The sequence below is a fragment of the Neovison vison genome, chromosome 3, assembly GCF_020171115.1.
Source record: "Neovison vison isolate M4711 chromosome 3, ASM_NN_V1, whole genome shotgun sequence".
NCBI classification, from domain to species: domain Eukaryota; kingdom Metazoa; phylum Chordata; class Mammalia; order Carnivora; family Mustelidae; genus Neogale; species Neogale vison.
The window spans coordinates 233,128,821-233,155,162 of record NC_058093.1 but is presented as its reverse complement, the minus strand read 5'-3'; the positions used below and the strand labels follow the sequence as shown (position 1 = coordinate 233,155,162).

The window sequence follows — 26,342 nt, the reverse complement described above, 5'->3', positions numbered from 1 at the left end:
AAACAAACCATTCTGTGCTAAAAATAAAATGTAGTAAATTTTAGTAGCCATTGGTGTAGGCAAAATAATCAGACCACAGTGAACAGGGAAGGTCAAGGAACAATATAAAGAAGAAAGGAGGTTTGACTTGGTTTTAGAAAAGTATTTAAAAATCTACGAAGGGGGCACCTGGGTGGCTCCGTATTGGTTAAACCTCTGCCTTTCGCTCAGGTCATGGTCTCAGGGTCCTGGGATCCAGCCCCGCATCAGGCTCTCTGCTCAGCAGGGAGCCTGCTTCCCCCTCTCTCTCTCTGCCTGCCTCTCTGCCTACTTGTGATCTGTCAAATAAATAAAATCTTAAAAAAAAAAAAATCTACAAAGGAAGGAAGTTATTTAAGGCAGAGTAAATCCAGCAGTTAGGTAAGCAAGCTCAAATGTGTCGACACAGGAATGTGTAGCATACAGAAAATGCCTCCTTGGGTCAAGAAGTGGATTAGTATTGAGGAATAATGAGGGACAGCTGGGTGGCTCAGTTGGTTGAGCAGCTGCCTTCGGCTCAGGTCATGATCCCAGCGTCCTGGGATAGAGTCCCACATCGGGCTCCTTGCTCTGCAGGGAGCCTACTTCTCCCTCTGACTCTGCCTGCCACTCTGTCTGCCTGTGCTTGCTCTCCCTCTCTCTCTGACAAATAAATAAATAAAATCTTTAAAAAAAAATATTGAGGAATAATGAGATTTTAGGTTGAAAAAGAGAAGGGAAGGGAAGGGCCCTGAATGCCCAGGTATGGCATCCCAACTTTATTCGGTAAGCTACAAAGGCTACTGAAGATTTTTTTTTAAGATTTTATTTATTTATTTGACACACAGAGAGAGAGAGAGAGAGAGAGAGATGACAAGTAGGCAGAGAGGCAGGTAGAGGGAGGAGGAAGCAGGCTCCCTGCTGAGCAGAAAGCTTGATGCGGGGCTGATCCCAGGACCCTGAGATCATGACCTGAGCATAAGGCAGAGGCTTAGCCTTTGCCTTATTTTTGAATAAATAATGGATTTTTGAACAAGAAATGAGATGATGTAAAAAAAGCAGGGGCACCTGGGTGGCTCAGTGAGTTAAAGTCTCTGCCTTCAGCTCAGGTCATGATCTCAGGGTCCTGGGATCGAGTCCCGCATCGGGCTCTCTGCTCGGCAGGGAGCCTGCTTCCTCCTCTCTCTCTCTCTGCCTGCCTCTCTGCCTGCTTGTGATCTCTCTCTGTCAAATAAATAAATCTTAAAAAAAAAAAAAATTCCCTTCCTTTAAAAAAAAAAAAAGAAACACGGTAAAAATCTGACCTTGCCAAAATACCAATTACGAAGTTGTTCTGATTATTACAGAAAACGAATTTTACAAAGTAGACATGCATAAATGCTACCATCAGTGGAAAATTAGTAAATCAGCAAAAGGTAGCAGAGCAGACAAGCTCAAAGCTTAGTACCTATCCTACTAATGAGTTAAAGATTTATATTAAAGACTATAAAACAATACTGCTCTAATCTAAAAATGAAAAAAAAATTTTTAAATACATTTGCAATAGGGATGCCTAGGTGGCTCAATTGGTTAAGTGTCTCCCTTTGGCTCAGGTCATGATCCTGGGGTCCTAGGGTTGAGCTCACATGAGGCTCCCCAATATTCAGCGGGGAGTCTATACTTTTTCCTTTGACCCTCCCCCCCTGCTCTCTCTCACACTCAAATAACTAAATAAAAATCTCTAAAAATAAAGTATATTTACAATAGTAAGCTCCATTTTGGATAACATTTTTAACCAAAATAAAAACACTGAGGAATAAAGCTACCAACAGAAGCATAAAACTTACACCCAGATAACTATAAAACATTTTTTAATAAATTTAAAGATGACCTAAATAAATGGAAAGATATACCATGTGCTTGAACTAGAAGACTTAACATCGTTAAGATGGTAACATTCCCCAAAATGATCTCCATATTCAATGCAATCTCTATCAAAATCCCAGCTATCATTTTATAGATATTGACAAGATGATCCTAAAATTCACATGGAAATGCAAGGGACCCAGAACAGACAATCTTCGGCAGAAAAAAACAAAAAACCACTAACACTTGAATTCAAAGTGAATTGAATTGTACTACAAAGGTACAATAATTAAGGGGCACATGGGTGGCTCGGTCAGATAGACGTCCAAATCTTGGTTTCAGCTCAGGTCATGATCTCAGATTGAGCCCTGCATCAGGCTCTGCACCCAGCGCAGTGTCTACTCACGATTCTCTTCCTCTTCCTCCCCCTTTTGCTGCTCTCCTCTTCTCCCCACCCCTGCACACACTCTCTAAAATAAACAAAGTCTTTAAAAAACAAAACAAAAAAAGGTACAATAATCAAAATAGAATAATACTGACATAAGGAGAGACATATAAAATCTATAGGATATAACTGAGAGTACAGAAATATATCTTTACATTTATGGTCAACTGAACTTCAACAAAGGTTCTAAGATACTTCAATGGGAAAAGAAGAGTCTTTTCAACAGACCGTACTTGGACTAGTAGATATCCACATGTAACACCATTAAATTGGGGCTCTACCTCACACATCATATAAAATTTAAATGAAAAATGGATCAAACACCTAACTATGAGACCTTAAACTATAAAAATCTTGAAAGAAAGCAGAGGAACAAATCTTTATAAACTCAGAGTAAGCAACTTTTTAAAAAATACAACACAAAAAGAAAAAATAAAAACGCAGATAAACTGGACTTCATCCAACTTGAAATCTTTCGTGTTGTTGTTGTTGTTTTTTAATATTTTCTGTTTTTATTTGACAGAGACAGCAAGAGAGGAACACTAGCAGGGGGAGTGGGAGAGGGAGAAGCAGACTTCCCACTGAGCAGGGAGCCCGATGCGGGGCTCGATCCCAGGACCCTGGGATCAGGACCTGAGCCAAAGGCAGACACTTAACTACTGAACCACCCAGGTGCCCCGAAATCTTTTGTGTTTTGAAGGACACCAGCAAGAGTGAAAAGATAACCCACACAATGCGGAAAAAATATATGCAAACCGTTTCTGCTAAGGGGATAAATGGCATCCAGAATATTTAAGGAATTAAAGAATTCTTACAACTCAATAATAAGACATACTAATTTAAAATGTAGGCAAAGAACATTTCTCCAAGAAAAATGTGCAAATCTCAAAAAACAAGAAAAGCACAATAAGCACATGAAGAGATTCACATCATTAATCACTACAGAAATGAAAATCAAAACCACATGAGATGCTACCTCACAACCACACACTAGGACAGCTATTATCAAAGAGAAAACTGCTGATGAAGATATGGAGAAACTGGAGCTCTCACACACTGCTGATGGATGGTCAAATGATACAGCCACTCTGAAAAACTATCCCGGCAGTTTCCTCAAACCACCCCATATGATCCAGCAATTCCACTCCTAGGTACATGCCCAACAGAAATGAAAACATAATGTCCACACAAAAATCAGCACATGAATGATCTTAGCAGCAGCATATTCTCAACATAAAAAGCTGAAACCGAAATGTCCGTCCACTGATAAATGGATAAATAAAATGTATACCCAGAATGGATGAAAAGGACATTATGCTAAGTGAAGTCAGGGGGAAAAAAAAAAAAAAAAAAGAAAGAAAAGAAAAAACAAAACAAAACAAAACCCATGCTAAACAGAACAAACTGGTGGTTGCCTAAGGGGAGGTGACGGGGGTACATAATAGATAAACGGGATTAAGGGACGCCTGGGTGGCTCAGTGGATTAAAGCCTCTGCCTTCAGCTCCGGTCATCATCTTAGGGTCCCGGGATCCAGCCCCGCATTGGGCTGTCTGCTCAGCGGGGAGCCTGCTTCCTCCTCTCTCTCCGCCTACTTGTGATCTATCAAATAAATAAATAAAATCTAAAAAAAAAAATATATATATATATATAGTCTGTTAATTAGTCAACAACAAATGTAGTCTAGCCCTACAATGGAATATCACTTGGCAGTGAAAAGGAAGAAGCACTGATAGATGGATGGATGAACACATTATATACACACTAAGTAAAACAAGCCTGTCTCAAAAGGCCACATACTGTGTGATTCTATATGCAATAACCACAAAAGGCAACCTACAGAGACAAAGAGAAGATTAGTAGTTGTCCAAGGCTGGGTAGGTTGGAAGGAAGTACTGAATGACTCTAAAGAGTACGAGGCTTCTTTTTAGGCTGAAGATACTCTAAAATTAACTATAGTGAAAGATTCTATGAATATACTAAAAACTGAATTGTATAATATAAATGAATAAACTATAATGTATGTGAATTATATATCAATAAAACTATTTTTACAAAAAATCTAATTTTGCTCTTAACAGTCCAAAAGAGAAGGACTATGTGACCGGGGTCCCCTTGCCCCCAGCCCCCCCAATTACCTTACTGAAAGGCAACTCAAAAGCTGGAGGAACTTCAGGGCTTGAAATCTATTATCTCTACAATGCTGTCTCATAAGTCAGCAACAAAGAAAAATGCCAGTATTACAACAGATAAAATCTTTACTTCTCTGCAAAGTATATGGCATAAGGAGGTGGAAGCTGTATTTTCTGGGAAACTTCAGACTAGCCAGAATCCCTACACTGTCTTGCATCGAAGGCATGCAATTCAAGAGACCAGCATATATGAACAGCAGCATTCCAGTTTTCAGGATTTGGAGCTTGATGCCTGTTATACTAATGACTCAAAATAATACAACTATCCACAGGAATAAAGTTTAGGGGCACCTGGGTGGCTCAGTCAGTTAAGCATCTGCCTTTGGCTCAGGTCATGATCCCAGGGTGCTGGGATGGAACCCCACATTGGGCTCCCTACTACACAGGGGGCCAGCTTTTCCTTCTCTCTGCCACTCCCCCACCTGTGCTCTGTCAAATAAAATAAATAAATAAATAAAATCTTTTTAAAAAGTTTTTTGTCTGACTTCAGTTGAACTGGACTCATTTTGACAACTTTCAAATAACACTGGTCACAATACTGCCGACTGCTTCTTCCATCAGGCATACTGCTCTGCATTCAAATGCATATTTGACTGATAGTTTATCAAACCAGTGATCATATAACCCAAATCATCTGCTTTATCTTAACCTGAAATAAAGCTAAATAATGTCTTTGCACATTGCCTGTTTAAAGCTAGTAATAAAAAAAGGACTTTCTTAGACACAGTGCTTATCAATTATTTGAGAGAGAGAGAGATCACAAGTAGGCAGAGGCAGGCGGGGCGGGGGGGGGCAGGCGGGGAGAGAGCCTGATGTGGGGCTCGATCCCAGGACCCTGATATCATGACCTGAGCTGAAGGCAGCGGCTTAACACACTGAGCCACCCAGGCGCCCCAGCAGTATCTCTTTTGAAATGACAAACAAGAGGCAAAATCATAAAAGCTTCGAGGCTACAAGCCCCAAATTCCTAAATCCCTTTAGGAGAAAAATTGTATTTTATCAGATTTTATTGTGGATGTATGTAACTTTTGGGATCTGACATCATTTAGTCATTTGGAAATAAAGACTACACTGTTTAAGAGCCACCTTGGAAAGAATAAAAAAGGGATGTCACCCATTTAAAAGCACAGCAACATACTTTTTCTGAAGCTTACACAATTTCAAGATGCAGCTTTTGAGGAAAAAAAAAAAAAGACCTGGGAGGGGGTTCTTTTCTTCCTGACAAGTTATATGCTGCTATAAAAAAAATGTCATTATGTCCTGTTCTCTGACAACAAAATAATATAGCCTAAAACAGTGCTTACTTTTTAACTGTGATTTCCATAAAAACTTCTGAGGCCTAGAACTCAAAGTAAATTTATTACCACCCAAGGAAGAATGACAAATCCTTAGCAAGAAAACTGAGATGGAGGCTATCTGAACAGCTGCAGTAGGCAAGGACCTAAGGGACGGCAGCTTCAAAAACTGCGAATACAGTGCAGGGAAAGCACCAATAACGGGCTTTTTAAAACATGGCTAAGCCACTTGAAAAAATTCTTTCCTGAGCAAAATGCTGCTCCAAGGACAAGGAGAGTGTATCATGTTGGGAGACTTCAGTTTCAGTCCACGCATCACCTACTGTGTTAAAAATACAGAAACCAAATACTAAAAAACAGAGTTTATGGTTTTCTAAGTCAGCATCAAATCAAACCACCAAAATAGTTTTCTTTTGTTCTTTTCTGACATCTGGACTAGGTACCCTTTTGACTAAAGTGTGGAAAGAATCAAGATGTGGAAAAGCAAAGCCCAGATACTGTTCTTATTAAATTCAATTTGTGTCTCTGTCTCTCTTATGGAGCCCAACAGGTAAGCCAAGACTCCAAGCAGGAAACCGGGTAACGTGAATCAATGCACCACTTTGAAAGGGCACACAATATAGGCCTTTCACAATCAACAGCCCTATAAATGCTTTTCATGTTATAGTATTTGACCAAAAGTTTAAATAAATTGCTTAGTCAGCAGCTCTACTTGGCCAGCACCAAATTATGTCGAAATGTATTAATAATGAAGAAGTCTTATATTCTTCTTATATATTTTACAGAACTATGATAAAATATTACTAAAATCCCTTGAAGAAAAATATATCCAACTTAAATATGAAAAAGCAGTTATTTTCCTTACCAATAAACTCTGAAAAATGTACAAACTGGATTCTCTAATTTAAACTTAAGGCAAAATATTTTTAGACAAACTATTTTATCTTTTTACTAACCTGCTATATAACATGAAAACACTGAATACAACATTTGAGAAGCAATTTTCTTAAAATTTTAATTAGCAAAATAAGAAGTTGAGCTAAAATTTTCAGAAAAAAAAATTTTTTTAAAGATTTTATTTATTTATTTGACAGAGACACAGCGCAAGAGGGAACACAAGGAGGGGAAGTGGGAGTGGGAGAGGGAGAAGCAGGCCTCCTGCTGGGCAGGGAGCCTGATGTGGAGCTCAATCCTAGGACCATCCTGGGTTCACGACCTGAGATAAAGGCAGACACTTAATGACTGAGTCATCCAAGCGCCCCAAATTTTTCAGAAATCCTACTTTTTTAAAAGAAACTTTACCATTTTAATATACTGCTGTACAAGACTTAAAAATCAACCAAGTATTGGGGGTAAAAACTTAAACCAACAGGAGCACCTAAGTAGCTCAGTCAGTTGAACATCTAACTCCTAATTTCAGCTCAGGTCATGATCTCAGAGTCATGGAATCAAGTCCCATGACAGGCTCGGCACTCAACATGGAGTCTACTTGTCCCTCTCCCTCCACCCCTCCGCAACTCACTTTCTCTCTCAAATAAATAAAATCTTTAAACAAAACAAACAAAAAAACCTCTTAAACCCACAAACCATAGACTTCTGTGAAAAGATCTAAATGAAGATCAATAGCCAAGACTCCACAGAATCAAATGCACACCAAAGCCAGATTAATCTAACAGAGTAAGAGAAAAATGGAAACCCACGTTGTGAGGCTTGCTTTATTATTAAAAAAAAAAAAAAAAAAAAAAAAAAAAAGATAGAGGCATCTGGGTGGTTCAGTCAGTTAAGCATCTGCCTTCAGCTCAGATCATGATTCCAGGGTCCTGGGATTAAGCCCCACATGGGGCTCCCTGAGAATCAGGGAGCCTGCTTCTCTCTCTCCCTAGTCCCCTCCACCCTGCTTGTTTCCTCTCTCTCTCCTCTCGAATAAGTAAAAATTTTCAAACAAACAAACAAACAAAAAAACCCAAGTGACAGATAACAGAAAATGTTAGACTTCTATTTTCTATATTATCTCCAAAAGAAATCAGAAGAAATTCTAACAAAGATGCCAACAGAAAGATATTTTGTGGGGTATCAGGAGGTGACATCCTGTTTTCAGCCTTTCCATTAGACTCCTGATTCAGAACCCATTTTTAAGGGGTAGGGGGAGTCTTTAGTCTATACCATCAGAAAAAATGAAATCTGTCTAATCACTGCTAGAGCAATTTTTTAATAAAAGGTAACAGTTCTTATCTCAAAAGTTAAAGAGAGAGGGGCGCCTGGGTGGCTCAGTGGGTTAAAGCCTCTGCCTTCGGCTCCAGTCATGATCTCAGAGTCCTGGGATCAAGTCCTGCATTGGGCTTTCTGCTCAGTGGGGAGCCTGCTTCTCCCCTTCTCTCTCTCTGCCTGCCTCTCTGCCTACTTGTAATCTTTGTCAAATAAATACATAAAATCTTAAAAAAAAAAAAAGTTAAAGAAAGAGAAGGAAAAATGGAAAGAGAGTGATTTTGTTGAAAATTTAGGGGGGAGGAGAGTAAATTCAGAAATGTTTAGGAAGCAAAAAAAGAATTTGGGAACTAACTGCCAATACCATAGCCAATACAGTATTCTTTTTTTTTTTTTTTTAAAGATTTTATTTATTTGACAGAATTCTTTTTGCAATTTATTCTTGATTCTATAGCAAAGTGTTGAGACCTAGGTTAAGAAAAAGCTAGTAAATAGAATTAATTCCAATTTTTACAGCTGTACAAACACCTTTCTGTTTCTTTGGAAAATATATAAAATACGATTCAGACTGTTCTTTTCTTATGTAAATTAGAAGAACTACTCTTCAAGTGCACATGCTCCCTTAAAACTCTCTGCCAGGACTGATCTGGGTAAAAAAACAGTCAAATGGAAAAGAAAATGCAGACAATTATTCCACATCCCTTCACTGCCCTGCTTTATTACTACTTTTAATATATGTGCTATTCATAAGACTTCACTGAGTGTGTGCAGAGCAACAGAAAAAATAAAACTAAAACCAGACAGTAACTGGGTATACTAGCATTACACACTACTGCCAAGTAAATGGTCTTCCTGGACTCATCTGAATTACCTGCCAGAAGAGCTCAAAAATGCTACTTCGGCTCAGGTCATGGTCTCAGGGTCCTGGGATCAAGCCCCGTGTTGGGCTCTCTGCTTGGCAGGGAGCCTGTTTCTCCCTCTCTCTCTACCTGCCTGTCTACTTGTAATCTCTCTCTCTCTGTGTCAAACAAATAAATAAATAAATCTTTAAAAAAATAAATAATTAAAATGTTAGGATCATTTTATCACTTTCTACAAAAACAGAGATACTATCTTTAGTGATTATTTTGAGGAAAAAGGACAATTTTACAGTGTTACGTATTTCCATTGCAAATATGGCATATTTCTCCATTTAGTCTAATCTTTTATTTTCTTCAGTAGTGTTTTTATCAAGTCTTCAGCCTATTCACATAAACTATGCTTATTTCTACACTTTAAGTCTTGTTCCTTTGTGAAGATGTTTTCCTTTTAAACCATCTAGCTGATTAATGCTGTCCAATAGTTAGCAATAGTATTCATATATCTTAAATAAGTCCACCTTACTCTTATTAGTTCTAAATATTTCTATTTTATCTAAACAAAATTCTATTTTATTCTAGGCTTTCATTTGCTTTTTATTTTGTTTTTAATAAATGAAGAATTACTGTTTTGATCTTCGCCTACACATGAAGAATACAGCAGAGAATTTTTATATGCTCTAAAAACATGAGGAAATGAAATTTTAACATATCAGAGATATTTTAATAAACATGCAATACTTCCCTATCACATACCTCCAACTACTGTTTAATGTTTCATCACCTGTTCTACTATACATGTTTATTTTTTTTAATTTCAATAATCTCTGTGCCACCTCCATACTGGCCTCAGTAAATGTTAGTTTCCATTCAACCAGTTCCCCCAGCATGGACACACAACCTTCTCTTACTAGCCCACAGCAGAGGAAGTCAACTTTCTGATGGTTCAAGTTTTAACAGAAGACTATTAACAGCACAAAATTACTCAGCTGACTCAACATTAAAACTAGTCCAAAGCCCACAGGCCGAAGCCAATCTCTTTACAGGGCTTTCCTGCACCACTCCCTGGATATCCCCCAGTCAAGACCACCTGCTTATCCATCACCTCATCTGCCTACTCACCAGAGGGCCTACCCTCCCTCCTGCCAAAAGGCAGACTGATCATTAGTATTTGTCCAGCATTACAGCTGCTTGCCTGTCCAACATTAGCATGGCTTGCCCATCTACAGAGCCTACTGATTGCACTCCTAGCTCCAAGAATGTGCCTCTTCAGCTGCAAGGCTTGTGGCCTCATCACCCTACTATAAGACCACCCATGAAAGAATTTAGAACACATTCAGACTCCTCAGAATTCAAGGTTTTCCAAGTCACAGCCTGCGGAGATTTGTCTCTTCCTTAGATATGACTGATACAGCCTTCCTAATGTCATGCCTTTCAGAAAAGATCATTCCCAGGGCACCTGGCCGGCTCAGTCAGCTAAGCATCTGCCTTCAGCTCAGCCTGTGATCTCAGGGTTCTAGGATCGGCCCCTAGTTGGGCTCCCTGCTCAGCAAGAAGTCTGCCTCTCCTCTCCGTCTGCCCTTCATCCTGCTTATACTCTCTCTCACTCAAATAAATAAAATCTTAAGGAAAAAAAAAAAGAAGAGATCATTCTCTGTTACTCCTAGGACCGTGCCCTATCAGAGCTACAGAACAACCGCATGAGAATGACAATAGTATCACGTATTACTTTATTTCATTCTACCTCTAATCACACATTCACACCCCAAATTCCTCCAACTACTACAACAATTCTACTTGTTTCTGAACTCTATTTGGAATTCAATGCCACCAATTTTAACATTCCATTTTTCTTGACTTCCTTCATGTGCCTTGGTATTTCCAACTGTGAAAATGCCTGAAGCAGGGCTTCTTAACATGGAGTACATGAACTCCCTAAGGAACTGTGAACACTATAGAATTAAATATAAAAGTCTGTGTGCGTGTTTTTTCTAGGATTAGGGTATACAGTTTCACGAAGTTCTCAAAAGGGACCCAAAATAGATTAAGTCTTGAATTTCTCTGTACTGTCTATAAAACAAGCAGAGCAATGAACACATTCCAGGGCCCAGTAAGTGTTTGCTGGCTGGCTGTACACATAAGACCACTTCTAGTTTTCTCACTCTTTGCATAAAATAGTTTTTTAAAAATACAGGAAGGTCCTAATTTCATTCATTCAAGAGACATTTACACTGTGCCTGTCCTATGTGGGAAAATACTACGCGAGGCAACAGGATTTAAAAAAACGAAACAGGGGTGCCTGAGTGGCTCAGTGGGTTAGGCCTCTGCCTTCAGCTCAGCTCATTATCTCAGGGTCCTGGGATTCAGCCCCGAGTCGGGCTCTGCTTGTCAGGGAGCCTGCTTCCCCCTCTCTCTCTCTGCCTGCCTCTCTGCCTCTTGTGATCTCTGTCAAATAAATAAGTAAAAACTCAAAAAAAACAAAAATAAGACAAAACAATGTTCATGCGCAAGGAGCTCAAAGTATAATAGGGGAGAAAGAAACATCTAATTACATAAAACAACATGGCATAAAGGCAATACAAAAGATGCTGGGCTTATGTGTGGGCTGCTGAAATTAGAAGAGTATTAAACAACTGATAGGCAGTTAAGATCAGTGAGCAAAGAAACAAACACTGGAAATACACACACAATTAAGACCACTTTAACAGAAAAGAAGCCTAAAAATAGGGAAGAAATGATGAATAAAACACATGAAAAACAGAGGCGCCTGGGAGGCTCAGTTGTTAAGCATCTGCCTTCAGCTCAGTCATGATTCAGGGTCCTGGGAATGAGCCCCACACTGGGCTCCCTGCTCAGCAGGAAGCCTGCTTCTCCCTTTCCCACTCCCCCTGCTATATTCCCTCTCTCACTGTCTGTCAAATAAATTTTAAAAATCTTAAAACAAGGGACGCCTGGGTGGCGCAGTTGGTTGGACGACTGCCTTCGACTCAGGGCGTGATCCTGGAGTCCCGGGATCGAGTCCCACATCGGGCTCCCAGCTTCATGGGGAGTCTGCTTCGCTCTCTGACCTTCTCCTCGCTCATGCTCTCTCTCACTGTCTCTCTCTCTCAAATAAATAAATAAAATCTTTAAAAAAAATAAAATAAAATAAAATAAAAATCTTAAAACACACCCACACACGAAAAACAGAAGAGCAGCTTCTGAGGGAGGATAAAACCAACAGTGTCAAAAACCACAGAAGTCTGCAAGACTACAAAGGACTGAGCAATGAGAGGTTGCAGGAGTCAAAAGAAACTAGTAAGAGTTAAGATGTTTAGGTAATGGAGTGCCTGGGTGGCGCAGTCAGTTAAGGGTCTGCCTTCGGCTCAGGTCATGATCTTGGGGGTCCTGGGATCAAGTCCCACAATCTGCCTCTGCCCCTCCCCCCCCATGCTCTCTCTCAAATAAATACGTAAAATCTTTGAAAAAAGAAATTTTGGATAAGAAAGGAAGAAAGGATAGTAAGTAGGAGTTCAGGATAAAAGGGAATCCTTTTCAGGAAGGGAGGGACTTGAACAGGTTTTCTGGCTAATGGGAAAGACTACCTGGAGAGGAAAAGACTGAAGAGTCTTGAAATCAGAGGTGACATAAAAGAGCAAGAACCCAGGAATGGTAAAATAGAGTCAAGGGCATGACCAGAGAAGTTGGGATTCAGCAGGAGGTGAAATATCCCATTTATTAAAACCAAAGGAAAGAGAGCAATGATAGCAAGGGGAAGATAAAGTTCAAGGTAGGGGAGGGAGCAGCTGGTTGATGATGGAGGGCTTTCCCAATAACTACTTTCCTCATTTGTGATTTTTTCAGTTATTGTGACAAAAAGCTGGTAAGAAAACTGACTCTTCAAACTAAATCCAATTTCAATGGTCACAAATAAGGAACAGATGAAATTACACAGTATTAGAGCAAAAGCATGAGTTAGAGACAAAGTATGTTCAAATTATTTCACCAAAGAGTACAGTATGTATTTTTGATCAGCCCTAACAACCCAAATACAGTAGGAAAAAAGATCTAGGACGAAAGTTGGCAATATTTTTCTGTAAAGAACCAGAAAATATTGTTTGACTTTGCAAGCCATATAGTCTCTATTACAACTACTCAATGTTATCACTGTAGCATCAAAGTGGCTATAGACAATACATGAATAAACAGGCATACCCTGTTAAAATACAACTTTATTTAGCAATGAATGGATCTGGCCCACAGACCTTAAGTTTGCTGACCCATTCTTTAGACTGAGAACACAGCAAAGGAAACGAACCAGTAGAAAATAGCTTAAGTTAGGAGAATGAAATAAGAAAGTAGACACAGGGGTCGTCTGGATGGTTCAGTCAGTTAAGCATCTGCCTTTGGCTGGGATCTTGATCCCACAGTCCTGGGATAGAGCCCCTGTTCAGCTGGGAGCCTGTTTCTTCCTCTCCCTGCTGCTCCCCCTTCTTGTGCTCTCTCCCTCTCTCCATCAAATAAATAAATAAAATCTAAGGAAGGAAAGAAGGAAGAGACCACAGAACCAAAATGTAGTTGAGTTGGGGTATTAAATCAAAAGCAAAATATGAGGGGCGCCTGGGTGGCTCAGTGGGTTAAAGTATCTGCTTTCGGTTCAGGTCATGATCCCAGGGTCCTGGGATCAAGCCCCACATCGGGCTCTCTGCTCCGTGTAGAGCCTGCTTCTTCCTCTCTCACCCTGCCTGCCTCTATGCCTACTTGTGATCTCTGTCAAATAAATAAATAAATAAATATTTTTTTTTTTTTAAAAAAAAAAAAGGAAAGAAAGAAAAAAGAAAAAAACATTAAAAAAAAAAGCAAAATATGAAAAGGAGCAAAAGAAAAAAGCAGAAAGAGAGTGAAGGAGAAAAGCAGACAGAGAAACACTAGAAAGAGAAAAGAAACCAAGTAAAAAGTGAGTAGATCTAATACACCAACTCCAAGGTAGAAAAATGCAGACACCAAAGCAACTGAATGCCCTAAATTCTAGGTGGCAAAATGAAGCAGGTAAAATGAGAAAGTATAAAACACAAACTAATTTTCCAGTGATAATTTAATGGTCTAACTATGGATGTGCAAAAGGAACCCACAGCTTACAAAATCATAGTTACTTTTCATTTTGTCTACAAATCAATCTGGTAACGTATTCATTCACAAGATCAAACTAAACTTATCCACCATATAATAAAAAAAAATTATTTCTAGGCCTCTTATTCACTTGCATATGTGTATGAATAGGACAACCTTATAAACGTATTAAAATGAAAAAAACAAACTTATAAAATCAATAAAGTCAGCATTAAGAAGTTAAAAGTCATAAAAACCTAACTTTTAAAAGTCTCCCCAAAAATAAAGTCAAAGACTTAAAAAAGAATCTTAAATAATATAATAATTTGCATATTTATATTGAACAAGAATTTTTTTTTTTTTTACCTTTGACGCTATTTGTGGGGAAATCCTTTGAGGTAAATACATTTATTTTTATTTATTCTGACACAGCTAAACAACAAATGAGACCACATAATTTATGTCACAGTAGTACAATGTTTAAGAACATGATCTGGGGGGCACCTGGGGGGCTCAGTCATTAAGTGCCTTCCCTCGGCTTGGGTCATGATCCTAGGATCCTGAGACTTAAGTCCTGCACTGGGCTCCCTGCTCAGTGGGAAGCCTGCTTCTCTCTCTCCCACTCCCCCTTGCTTGTGTTTACTCTTTCACTGTCTCTGTCAAATAAATAAATAAATAAATTTTTAAAGATTTTATTTATTTGTCATAGAGAGAGAGAAGAACACAAGCAGGGGGAATGGCAGAGGCAAAGGGAAAAGCAAGCTCCTCGCTGAGCAAGGAGCCCAATGTCGTACTTGATACCAGGACCACAGGATCACGACCTGAGCGCTAGGTTTGTGTCATCACTTTACCAAGTTACTGAATTGTGTCTTAATTTCTGTAACTAATGAACCATGCCAATTAATAACTCTAAAAAGGTTTCCTTTATACTAATTATTATCTCCAAAATAATACTTATAGAGGGCAACTTCTGCCAGACAGTATTAAAAACCTGGCTTAAGAGACCTGAAATCTAAAATAATTAAAAAATTAAAAAATAAATAAGTAAAAATAAAAAACAAAAACAATAAAGAAATCTGAAATCCTAAACACATGACTTATTAATTTAGTGAATTACAACTTTGTAATTCACTAAACCACTACAGTCTTTATATAAAATACTTTAAATTACTCCACTATGGGATGTCCTCATCAAAAAAACTATGTATATAGCAAAATACATCCAGCCCGTTATGAGTGTACAGAACAGTCAAAGCTGTCACTCTGATCTGTATGTTCTTGGCTTTCTACAATGAACGCAAATTTTCTGAGAAATAAAGACATAACAAAATAAAAAAATAAAAAATTTAAGGACATTATTTTGAAGAGGATCGAAAAATAGGATACCATAGATATTTCCAAGTAATATTTATCCTTCCAAATTTGGGAAACGCCAATTCAGTTTAAGAACAAAAAATAAGGTGTGCCTGGGTGGCTCAGTGTTTGGTTAAAGCCTCTGCCTTCAGCTCGGGTCATAATCCCGGGGTCCTGGGAGGGGTCCTGGGATAGAGCCCCGCATAGGGCTTTCTGCCCAGCGGGGAGCCTGCTTCCTCCTCTCTCTCTCTCTCTCTGCCTGCTTCTCTGCCTACTTGTGATCTCTGTCGGGTAAATAAATAAAAGTCTTAAAAAAAACAAAAAAACAAAGTCTATTGTGAATGGCTGTTAGCTAAACAGCCTGGTACCCAACAGAGTAAGAAATATTTTGTTGTTGTGGCCCATACTTTTTTTTAGAGTACTACATACTTTATGTACTACATTCAACTGTAACTGTATTTTTGTGGTCCCAGGCATAAACAAGATCAACTCCAAAGGCAGAAACTAAAAAAAAGACTTGTTTCCTTGTGTGGGCCATTGAAGGACTCTTACACAGAGTTGTGAATCAGAAACACAGACATCTGAGTACAAGGTACAAAAAACAGAACACAGTGCTTTCTGCAGCACGGCAAAGCGGTTAAAGGTACCTAGTCTCTGAAAAAAACAAGATGTGAAAGCCTTGTTAAGGGTCCAAGAGAAAGGCTTTAAGTTTCTAGTGGCTTCTATTTCTAAATAACAGTGTAGAAAAATGAATACAACAAAAACAGCTGTTGGTATAGACTGAATAATGAAAATCAAAAATTGTGGTGAGTTAAAACTCCAAAGAGAATGGACTATAGAATTTGACCAGAAAAAAAAAAATCAATTTAAGAATTTTAGAACCAAGTTCAAAACTGCCCAGAAGAGCCTTTCAATATGCTATGAACATTCAACACTGCAAAGAATGCTCTCCAAACAAGTAATAGCATTCCCATATTTTCCTCCTCAGTGGACATCTGAAAAAGATTAAATATTTTTAAAATTCTTTTAAAGATTTTATTTATTTGATCAACAGAGATTACAAATCGTCAGAAAGGCAGGCAGGGAAAGAGGAGGCCGCAGGCTCCCCACTGAGCAGAGCCCCCGCCCCATGCGGGGGTCAATCCCAGGACCCTGAGACCATGACCTGAGCTGAAGGCAAAGGCTTTAACCCACTGAACCACCCAGGCGCCCCTGAAACAGATTAAATTTTAATATAACTACATCACCCCTTTATATCGTCAAAACATACTCCCATACTCTGAATTTTTTTTTTTTAAATAAGCATGTTCTACTTCTTTACCTTTTTCATCTTCATTGGACAATTGTTTTTCCATCTACAGCTCTTTGGCTTTCCCCCTGAGACCTGTGCTTTATTTCCAGGTCACAAAACTAAAACATTTATAGAACTAAAGGCATAATAAAACTAAATAAGCATGATTTATAACCATTTTAAAACTAAAAATTTATAAACTAAAGAATTGTAAGCCAAAAAGGATAAGAAATTTCAGCTGAATATGATCTATAGCATTCTTGACCATGAAACTAGAAAATCCTTTACAAACTTTAATAGAACTCTTATATCTATCCTACCAAAAGTACCAAGGACTGTTTCTCTAAAGTTTTAAGTATTTTTCAACAAAAATGCATTAAAATTCCCATCTGTCATTAAATAGATTACTCTTTAATTTTAAACAGGTTATTCTTTAAAAAAAAAAAAATTCTTTAAAAAAAAGTCTGTATAATTGATGTATAGAGTCCTTGTTTAAATAAATCTTATAAACCATGAAGCATTTTTAAGAAATCAAAATTTACCTCTTCTTGCATAACTGGAGTCCATATCTTTAAACTGTACCACAACAAAGTCTGAACACTTGAACAAAATACTTTCCATTATTTCTTCACGTTTTGGCCCCGAACTGGATTCCATACTTTTCTCATGTGCAGCATCAAGTACCAAATCACACTAAAATGAAAAGCATGAGTAAATATTCAAATTACTTATAAAATAAAATATGACAGAGATTCTTCAGCACATCAAGGTACTATTTCTTATGTCTTTGACAAAAATAATCTATCTCAAAAGAACCTTATAATCGTAAGTTTTTCTCAAAAATATGACCAATTATTTATTCCATCATTCAAAATCCTCTTATCTGGAAGTTGGTCCTTGCTACCATAGTCTATTTTAAGTACATTAATGGTGATGATGAAGAAAATAATGAACCACTTAATACGTCTTTTAACCTCCAATGCTTGAAAAGGTCAAGATATTTTAATAAGCACACAGAGCAAGTTTAATTATATGAACCAGTCTACAAAATAATCAGTATTTCAAACTAAAGAGCAAAACCAAGGTGTAAATTTTAAGATTATTTATTTATTTATCTCAGAGAGAGAGAGAGAGAGCACACAAGCAGAGTGGCAGGCAGAAGCAGAGAGAGAGAAGCAGGCTCCCTGGTGACAAGAAGCCCAATGCGGGACTTGATCTCAAGATCCTGGGATCATGACCTGAGCTGAAGGCGGAGGCTTAACCTACTGAGCCACCCAGGCATCCCCAAAGTGTAAATTTTTAAAAGTGCTTTAAAGAACATGAAAATGTCAGAAACAACTACAGACTGCTAAATCAGGAACTAACACACAGTGTCAGGATGGCATACAAACATACAGCAGTTGATGATTCACGGGCTTTTACATTTAACAAAAAGGAAAAGAGTAACAATTACCTTAGGACTGTATGTTTTAAAAACTCCTTCATATATACCTCCGTTTTTCACTTGTACTTCACATTTGGATCCCTAAAAACATACAATTAATTTATCAAAGAAACAGTGTGCTATCCAGTCAAGAGGGATAATTGTTTTCATTTTACTTTTTATATAGCTCACCAGGCTTCACTCAGCACATCAGGTATTCACCGACAGAACAATAAATTCTAAAATATTAACAATACATTGAATTCTCAAAATTCCTCAGGAGGCACTGCTCAGAGATTGCAGTATGAATTTAAACACTGAAGTTTAAATAAATAAATAGATAGATAAATGCTCAAGTTAAGTATTTCTGATTCTGGCTTTATTAGGTGACAAAATAATGCACTAATCAACTACTACTATTATTTTATACATACTAGGGTTAAGAAGAATGCTTTTATAGTGTGGCACAATAGTTTGGATGGAGTTCTAAGCTTTTTCCCCTACATAATCCGATTAAATGTGACCTAAGAAACGTTATTTTGAAAATCATTCGTCTACATTTTGGCATCATGAAATTACTTTACACTCCCAAGGCAGCTTCTCCCCAATAATCTGGTAACTTACAACAACTGATGTAAGTATATGAACCATCCTCATATTTGCATAGATTCCATCAAAAGAAATCTGGAATATTAAGAAAAAAACACTATTAGCAATTAGTATTTATCCTTATATATATATTAAAATTAACATTTATTTTCTTAAAAAATGTTTAGTTAGGTCTGTAATGCCTTACATGCATTAAAGAAAGACTTGGGTTTACTATGATCTTTGTTTCCTTAGAGAACAAAAGCTTAAATTTTCAACAGTGAAAACAGTCATACCATCTAACTATGTTTCTGACTACATGTGATACAAAAAAGCAAAAGTGAACTTTCATATATGAGGAAAAACAAAACCACAGAAACAGGACAGAACAAAGGCTGGGGAGCAGAGGGAGGAGGGATCACTACTAAATGGCATGAGTGATTTTTCAAGGTGAGAGAACTGTCCCATTATCTTGACTGTGATGGTGGTTACATAGCTGTACGCATCAAAACTCGAAGACCTGTACACTAAACAGGGCTAAGCATATATACATAAATAAACGGGGTGCAGGAGTGTGCACCTTTGTCAAAGACCCTTGACTATCTTCTCTTAGTACATATGAATCAACGCTAGTGCTCTCAGGTCTCATCAGTCACACCACTCTTTACTACATACTACGAAAGCATGCGTCCTTCTGATTTGAAATAAGAGTATCTGTCCAGTAATGCCAAAATCTGAAAGATAAATGACAGTTTCTCATTTATTTTTCCATCACATGGAACTGCCCTTCATGCCCAGTTTAATTTTATTGATAGAGTTCTAAAATTTAAAATAAGAAGGCCCTTTCCAAGGGAGAAAAATGAAAGGACTTAAAAGACAGCACTAATTCAAAATCAAAACCCCAAAGAACTCTGCAAACTCCAGTCCTGTTCCACTTATCTTTTGGGGTATTAATCATTTAGATTTGCCTTTAGCCATTTATAAAACAACAAATGACTTATTACTTTGCATGAAAAATACTATTTACAAACAATTTTACATTTTGTATGAAGAATCATGTCCAAAAACACATATAGCTAATAATTTTATACCAAACAGTACTGAGGTACAAAAGTTGTATGAGGTATAAAACCCAAGATTTCTTCTCATCTTGGCTTTCGTCTATGGTGCAGAAATAACATTTTAGTTACCAGTTCTTCCAAACAAGTGACATTAAAATTACTCACTGTGGATTGAGTCAGTCCTTTGCTGTTTCGACCTCTGAAAAAATAAAACGTTTATTAAGTTCAACAGGAGAAACAAGCTTAAAATTTTTTTTCAAATTTAAGTTTCATAAATATTTTCAAATTAAAATATTTTCAAATTTAATCATCTTATAATTCCATTCAAATACAGCACAAGCAACCTGTGGGGAAGGCTCATCTAATATCAAGTATAAAGGCTACCTAAGAATGGTTCCCTATGGCTTCACTGGCTCAGAGACCCAGAACAGGTGTGTATCATGGGAGGGAGAAAGGAGGAAGAATGTGAACATGATCAAAATAAAATAAATGAAGTAAAAATAAAAACAGCCTACTGCAAAAATAACCAATACCAAACATAATAATCTTTAGTCCCATAGTAACCTACTGTTCTGTTACAGAAAGCTACTTAGGAATAAAATGTAAATTCCACTCCTGATTTAACTGACATATTATTGACTGACATCAAAGTCACCTCCTGTGTTTTTCTCTTGCCTCTAAAAATAGGCACCATGTTTACAACTGCAGAAAAACATCCGAAAATAAGTTAAATCATTCAAAGCACTTTCACTTCTAAGTACCTCCGTCAGGATCTATGTAACAAGTACCTTTCTCTACCAATCCCCTACCTCTGAAACAACGCAGTATACCAGTCAGCTGTCAAGTTATTTCCAGTAAGGTGGACTCAAGTGAATTTAGTTATAGAGCATAATACAAGCTAAGGCTTATTCCACTGGAAAAGATTAGGCCCCTTATGAAATGATAAAAACATTAATAACATAAAATGCTATATTCCTCATAAATAACAGAATAAAGGAATAATTTTAAAAAACTGGAATAATAGAGCTAGAATCTCTCTCTCTCTCTTTCTCTTTTAAGAGAGACAAAGAAAGTGTGATTAGGGAGGGGCAGAGGGAGAGAATCTTAAGTGGGCTCCACACTCCGCGTGGAGCTAGACAAAGGGCTCAATCTCATGACCCTGAAATCATGACCTGAGCCGAAGGCAGATGCTCAACTGACTGAGCCAGCCAGGAAACCCTAGAATCTTATTTTAACAAAATAATCAAGATACTCAAATTAAGTCACAGATTCAAAGAGAAGCACAATTCAGGTCTAAACAGTCTAATAGTATGAATGTGCCAATTCCCAGTAAAATGGCACTGATCTTAGAACTCCAAGGACAGGGCTGGTTTGCTTTCCAACTCAGTAACCCTCTCTCAACTAGAAAATAACATCTTAGACCAAAGCACCTCTGAAAGTCCTTCCATTTCTAATATTCTGATTCTGTAACTCTTTGCCTCACACAAAGCACAGAAAAATTCCTGTAGTCCATGGAATAGGACTAATAATACCATTTATAATACTACAAACCATATACTATGGCAAGCACTATGTCAAACTCTCACCCCAACTTTACAGGTGAAGAAACTGGACCTTAGTTAACTATCTTGACCAAAACCATCTGGCTAATGAGCAGTGGAACTGGTATTTTAACCAGGTGACCAAAGTCTAGGCTTTTCATTTCTAGGTTATATTCCGCCTCTCTGAAATTGCATCACAAGGAATAAACTAATTTCACAATTAAACCTAACCAAAAAAAAATTTTTTTTTCCAACACCATTTGAATTTATTGGGTTTTTCTAATTATCGGTAGTCTAAAACCAAAGGCTACCAAATAGCTAAAAATCCTGTGTGGGTTATCTTATCTTGGTGGTTGCTGAGATGCGACGGTTAAGACTTAAACAAATGCCACCAATTAAGTACCTTTCTTTTTTTTTTTAAGATTTTATTTATTTATTTGACAGAGAGAGATCACAAGTAGGCAGAGAGGCAGGCAGAGAGAGAGAGAGAGAGAGAGAGAGAGAGAGAGAGAAGCAGGCTCCCTGCTGAGCAGAGAGCCGGATGTGGGACTCAATCCCAGGATCCTGAGATCATGACCGGAGCTGAAGGCAGCGGCTTAACCCACTAAGCCACCCAGGCGCCCCCCAATTAAGTACCTTTAAATTCATGTGGCATCCCCATAAAGCTATTTAAAAGAATTTACAGGCCCTCTATAGAAGTCACACTATTTTTTATTGATTATATAATTACATCTTTGAGTAACAAAGAACTGTTTTGACAATCCAGTTTACTAATTAGAACAAATCATGCAACAAAGAAAATAACAGAAGACCCACAGCAGTATAAAGTGGTACAGAGTGTAGAAACAGATTTCCACTGCCCAAACCAGGAAATCAAATAACCAAGGGGAATGTTAGCATACCATAGTAGCATTTTCTGAAGCTTATGCTACAAATTCAAATTCATTCTTTTTTTTTTTTTTCCCCTTTTAGGATCCACTTAGATTATGCTTCACTTTTCATTTTCTTCTTTAACATTTTGGAATAAAGCATCTTAATGTTTCTTATAGAAACAAAAACAGAATTTCAAAGAAGCCAAGTCAATTAAGTGTCTGCCTTCAGCTCAAGTCATGATCCTGGGATCAGGCCCCACAGGCAGGGAGCCTGCTTCTCCCTCTCCCACTCCCCCTACTTGGGTGCTCTCTCTCTCTCAAATAAAATCTTAAAAGGGGGGGGAGCCAGGATCATACTCTACTCCTAAATATACTTATGATTAGGTGGATCATATTTAACAAAATAATCATATTCAGGATTGTTACTGAGTATGAAGTTAAGGTGTCATTCAAGATGCCAAATTAATATAAAGAAATTTTTAAAATAACAGTTTGTATTGCTTCAAAATAACACAGAGGGAGGAAATAGCAGGGATTATACTGAAGTAAGACTGGCATGAATTGCTAACCATTAATACTAGGTGCCAGGTGTGTAAGGGTTCAATATATCATTCTGCCTGCATTTTACAATTTCCTTAAGTCAAAAAAAAAAAAAAAGGTACCTTCTGATATGATGCAATCAAAGTCCAGATTTAATCAAGATCTACTAGTTTACAGGAAACACGGTGTGGGAGAATATGTTAACTGCTACCAAGAGGTTATGATCAGTTAAACCAAGACTGTGGTAAATATGACATAACAAGTAACAGCTTCCTCAACAAATAAACAGCAGGAGAACAACAACAACAACAACCAAAAAAACAGTGCAGAGGGAGAGAAAATTATAAATTTAAGGATACACGTAAATCAAAAGCAAAGTGTGGCTTCTCAATTTCAAAACTTACTACAAAGCTACAGTGATCAAAATAGTGTGATACTGGCATAAGGACAGACATGAAATCCAATGGAATAGAGAGTCCAGAAATAAGCCCTCAGGGTTTAACAAATATGTTGAACCCTTACACCTTATAACATACACAAAAACTAACTTAGAATGGGTCAAAGATGCAAACTTAAGAGTTAAAACTATGAAACTCTTGAAGAAAACAGAGGGGACAAGTCTTCATGACTCTGAATTTGGCAATGATTTCTCAACTATGACACCAAAGTGAATAGACAACATAAAAAAAAAAAAAAACAGTAAAAAGGTCTTCATCAAAATTAAAAGCTTTTGTGCAAAGGATTGTCAGAGTTATCAGAGTGAAAAGACAATACTTTTCAGAATGAGAGAAGATATGTTCATTCCACATATCTGATATGATAAAGGGTTCATTCCATAATACATAAACTGTAACCTGGTAAGAAAAGTACATACAACCTAGTTCAAAAATGGCCAAAAGACTTGAAAAGCACTCCTCCAAAGTCGTCATAAAATTAGCATGTGAAAAAAAAATGCTCAACATCACCAGTCACCAGGAAAAATGCAAATCAAAACCACAATGAGCTACCACTTCACCCCCACTACTGTAGCTATTATCAAAAAGACAAAAAAATCACAGGTGTTGGCAAAAAACTGGCAAAACCCTTCTGTACTACCTGTGGGAATGTAAAATGGTATAGCTACTGTGGAAGATAGGATGGCAGTTCCTCAAAAAATTGAACAGAATTACCGTATGATCCAGCAATTACCACATCAAAATATATACCCAAAATAACCGAAAGCAGGGTTCTGGGGATGATTAGATGGCTCAATCAGTTCAGTGTCTGACTGCAGTTCAGGTCATGATCCCGGGGTCTTGGGATCTAGCCCTACTTTGGGCTCCCTGCTGCGTGGGCAGTCTGCTTCTCCCTCTCCCTCTGCACCCCCCACCCCATTTGTGCTTTCTCTCTCATTTGCTGCTCTCTCTCAAATGAATAAAATCTTAAAACAAAACAAAAAAGAACTGTGATTTATTAACTTCTATCTACTTTACTGTCCAGGACATCTTTAATTTCTTAAAATTAAACCAAAAAAAAACTCAATTCTACACAGCCTTAAAATTCAAATGCCACCTTTTCACGAAGCCTTCCTTGGATTACACCATTCCAAATCAAACACACAGTGCTCTCTTCAACTCTCCAGACTGGAATCTGACATAACCAGATTTGTATTATAGTTACTATAATATGACCTATCATATGCCGACTACTCAGGGCCATCAACTGACCAAATCAGAAAATAATGCCTCCTCCAGGGAGTCAAACCCCACACTAGAGAAAAGAGTGTGATCAGCAGCCAGTGCTTTTGTGAAAATCAGAAGGGGTACCAGAAATGGAGGTAGCCCCAAAGGCACTTTTTGTGGACAAAGAAACTCCTGGATTTCAACATGCATTCATGTCCTTGGCCAAAAGCTCCTGGATGAAATAAAACCTAAACCAAGCCTGGCAGACAGTATCTTACACATCTTAGTAACACCTACCAAAATCAGCACAGAAGAACCATAGCTCACATATAACATATAATTAATAAACAATGAATTAATGAGCCCAGCCAAAAAGAAAGAAAAAGATGGAGAAAGATTTCAAAGTAATCATTACATAAATCAACAGTCAGCAAAATATAGCCCACAACCTGTTTTTGTTGAGATTCTGAGCTAAGTATGTTTTTAGGTAGTGAGGAAGATGGGGAGGGAGGGAGGAGGGAAGGGACAAGCCAAGAAGAATATGCAACAGAGAAGTTATATGGCTTATAACACCTAAAATACTACCTCTCTGGGTCATTTCAAGAAAAATCTGCTGACCTCTGCACTGAGAAAGTGGCTGCGATGTCAACAACTGCAATTTAAAAAATAAAAGTTTACTGCTATTTTACACCACTACTTCTAAAACAAATCTGATAGCTTATTAAATACTTTTATCATGGAAGTTTAATGCAAATATAATTGAAAAAATGTCATCAAAGTGCTCTTGTTCTTAATTATTTTTAAGCTTCACAATGGAACTGAGGATGATCCAAATTTTGAAAAAAATCAACATATTTTACTAACATCTGATGTCAATACAAGCAAGTTTCACGAAGCTAGGGACTTTGTATCGATTTCTGAATCAAACGCACGTAGCACAAACTGATGAAACAGTAAATAGTAGATTATACGACAGACTTGACATATAACACCTTGTGAATCTCATAAGAATCTTTTTTTTTTAATTAAGATTTTATTTGAAAGAGATCACAAATAGTCAGAGAGGCAGACAGAGGAGAGAGGAGGAAGCAGGCTCCCCACTGAGCATGGAGCCCGAAGCAGGGCTCGATCCCAGGACCCTGGGATCATGACCTGAGCCGAAGGCAGAGGCTTTAACCCACTGAGCCACCCAGGTGCTCCAAATCTCCTAAGAATCTTGACTAGAATTATAAAAAAAAAAAAAATTGACGAGACATCTGAACTGGAGGTTCTAGCCTGGGCCCTATTAAGGCAAGAAAATAAATAAGGGTTGCCTGTGTGGCTCAGTCCTTAAGCAATGATCCCTGCTTTGCCTCAGGTCATGATCCCTGCTCTGCGAGAAGCCTGTTCTCCCTCTCCTACTCCCCCTGCTTGTGTTCCCTCTCTCCCTTTTTCTGTCAAAAAAAAAAAAAAAAAAAAAAAAATAAAACCTTAAGGAAGGAAGGAAGAAAAGTCACCATGATTGGACAGAATAAAGGAAAATGTCTTTAGTAATAAAGACAGCATGATCATTTATGCAGAAAATCCTAAGAGAATCTTCAAAAAAACTACAAGAAATAAGAGCTTAGCAAAGCTAACTCAAAACAGATCAGTGACCTAATCATAAAAGGGTTAAATGAAACTTTTAAAAGAAAATAGGGGGGGAAATCTTTATAACCTTTGGTTAGATGAAGACTTCAGACAGGACAAAAAATGCAAACCATAAAAGCAAAAACTAACAAATGAGACTTCATCGAAGTTTTTAGTATTCTGTCCTTTGAAAGACTGTTAAGAAAATTAATTCAATCCAAACAAGGAAATATTTGCAAAATGTCTAATAATAGATTTACACCAAGAATATACAAAGAACTCCTACAACTTAGTAAGAAAAGATAAATAGCCCAGAAGTGGGCAGAAGACTTCCACAGTCGCTTAACCAAGTAAGACTTCATAAAATCAAAGCCTGAGAATACTAACCGCGAGGAAGGATGCAAACCAACTGAAACTCTCACACACCACTGCTGGGAAAGGAAATGCAGATTTCTTTTCCTGGAAAAGAGTCTGACATTTTC

The 26,342-nt window shown here is 37.6% G+C and overlaps 1 protein-coding gene across 6 annotated transcripts in view; it reads right to left on the bottom strand.

The window, feature by feature from the left end:
- Positions 1 to 26,342, bottom strand: part of ATXN2 (ataxin 2) — a 114,258-nt gene that overhangs the window by 59,006 nt on the left and 28,910 nt on the right. For all 6 annotated transcript variants that reach the window (XM_044244264.1, XM_044244265.1, XM_044244269.1 and 3 more), the window contains exons 2-5: positions 19,804 to 19,837; positions 18,614 to 18,673; positions 18,020 to 18,091; positions 17,109 to 17,259 (exon numbers count right to left, since the gene is read on the bottom strand). In XM_044244264.1, the coding sequence (XP_044100199.1) occupies positions 17,109 to 17,259; positions 18,020 to 18,091; positions 18,614 to 18,673; positions 19,804 to 19,837 (317 nt within the window). The remainder of the gene's footprint in view (positions 1 to 17,108; positions 17,260 to 18,019; positions 18,092 to 18,613; positions 18,674 to 19,803; positions 19,838 to 26,342) is intronic.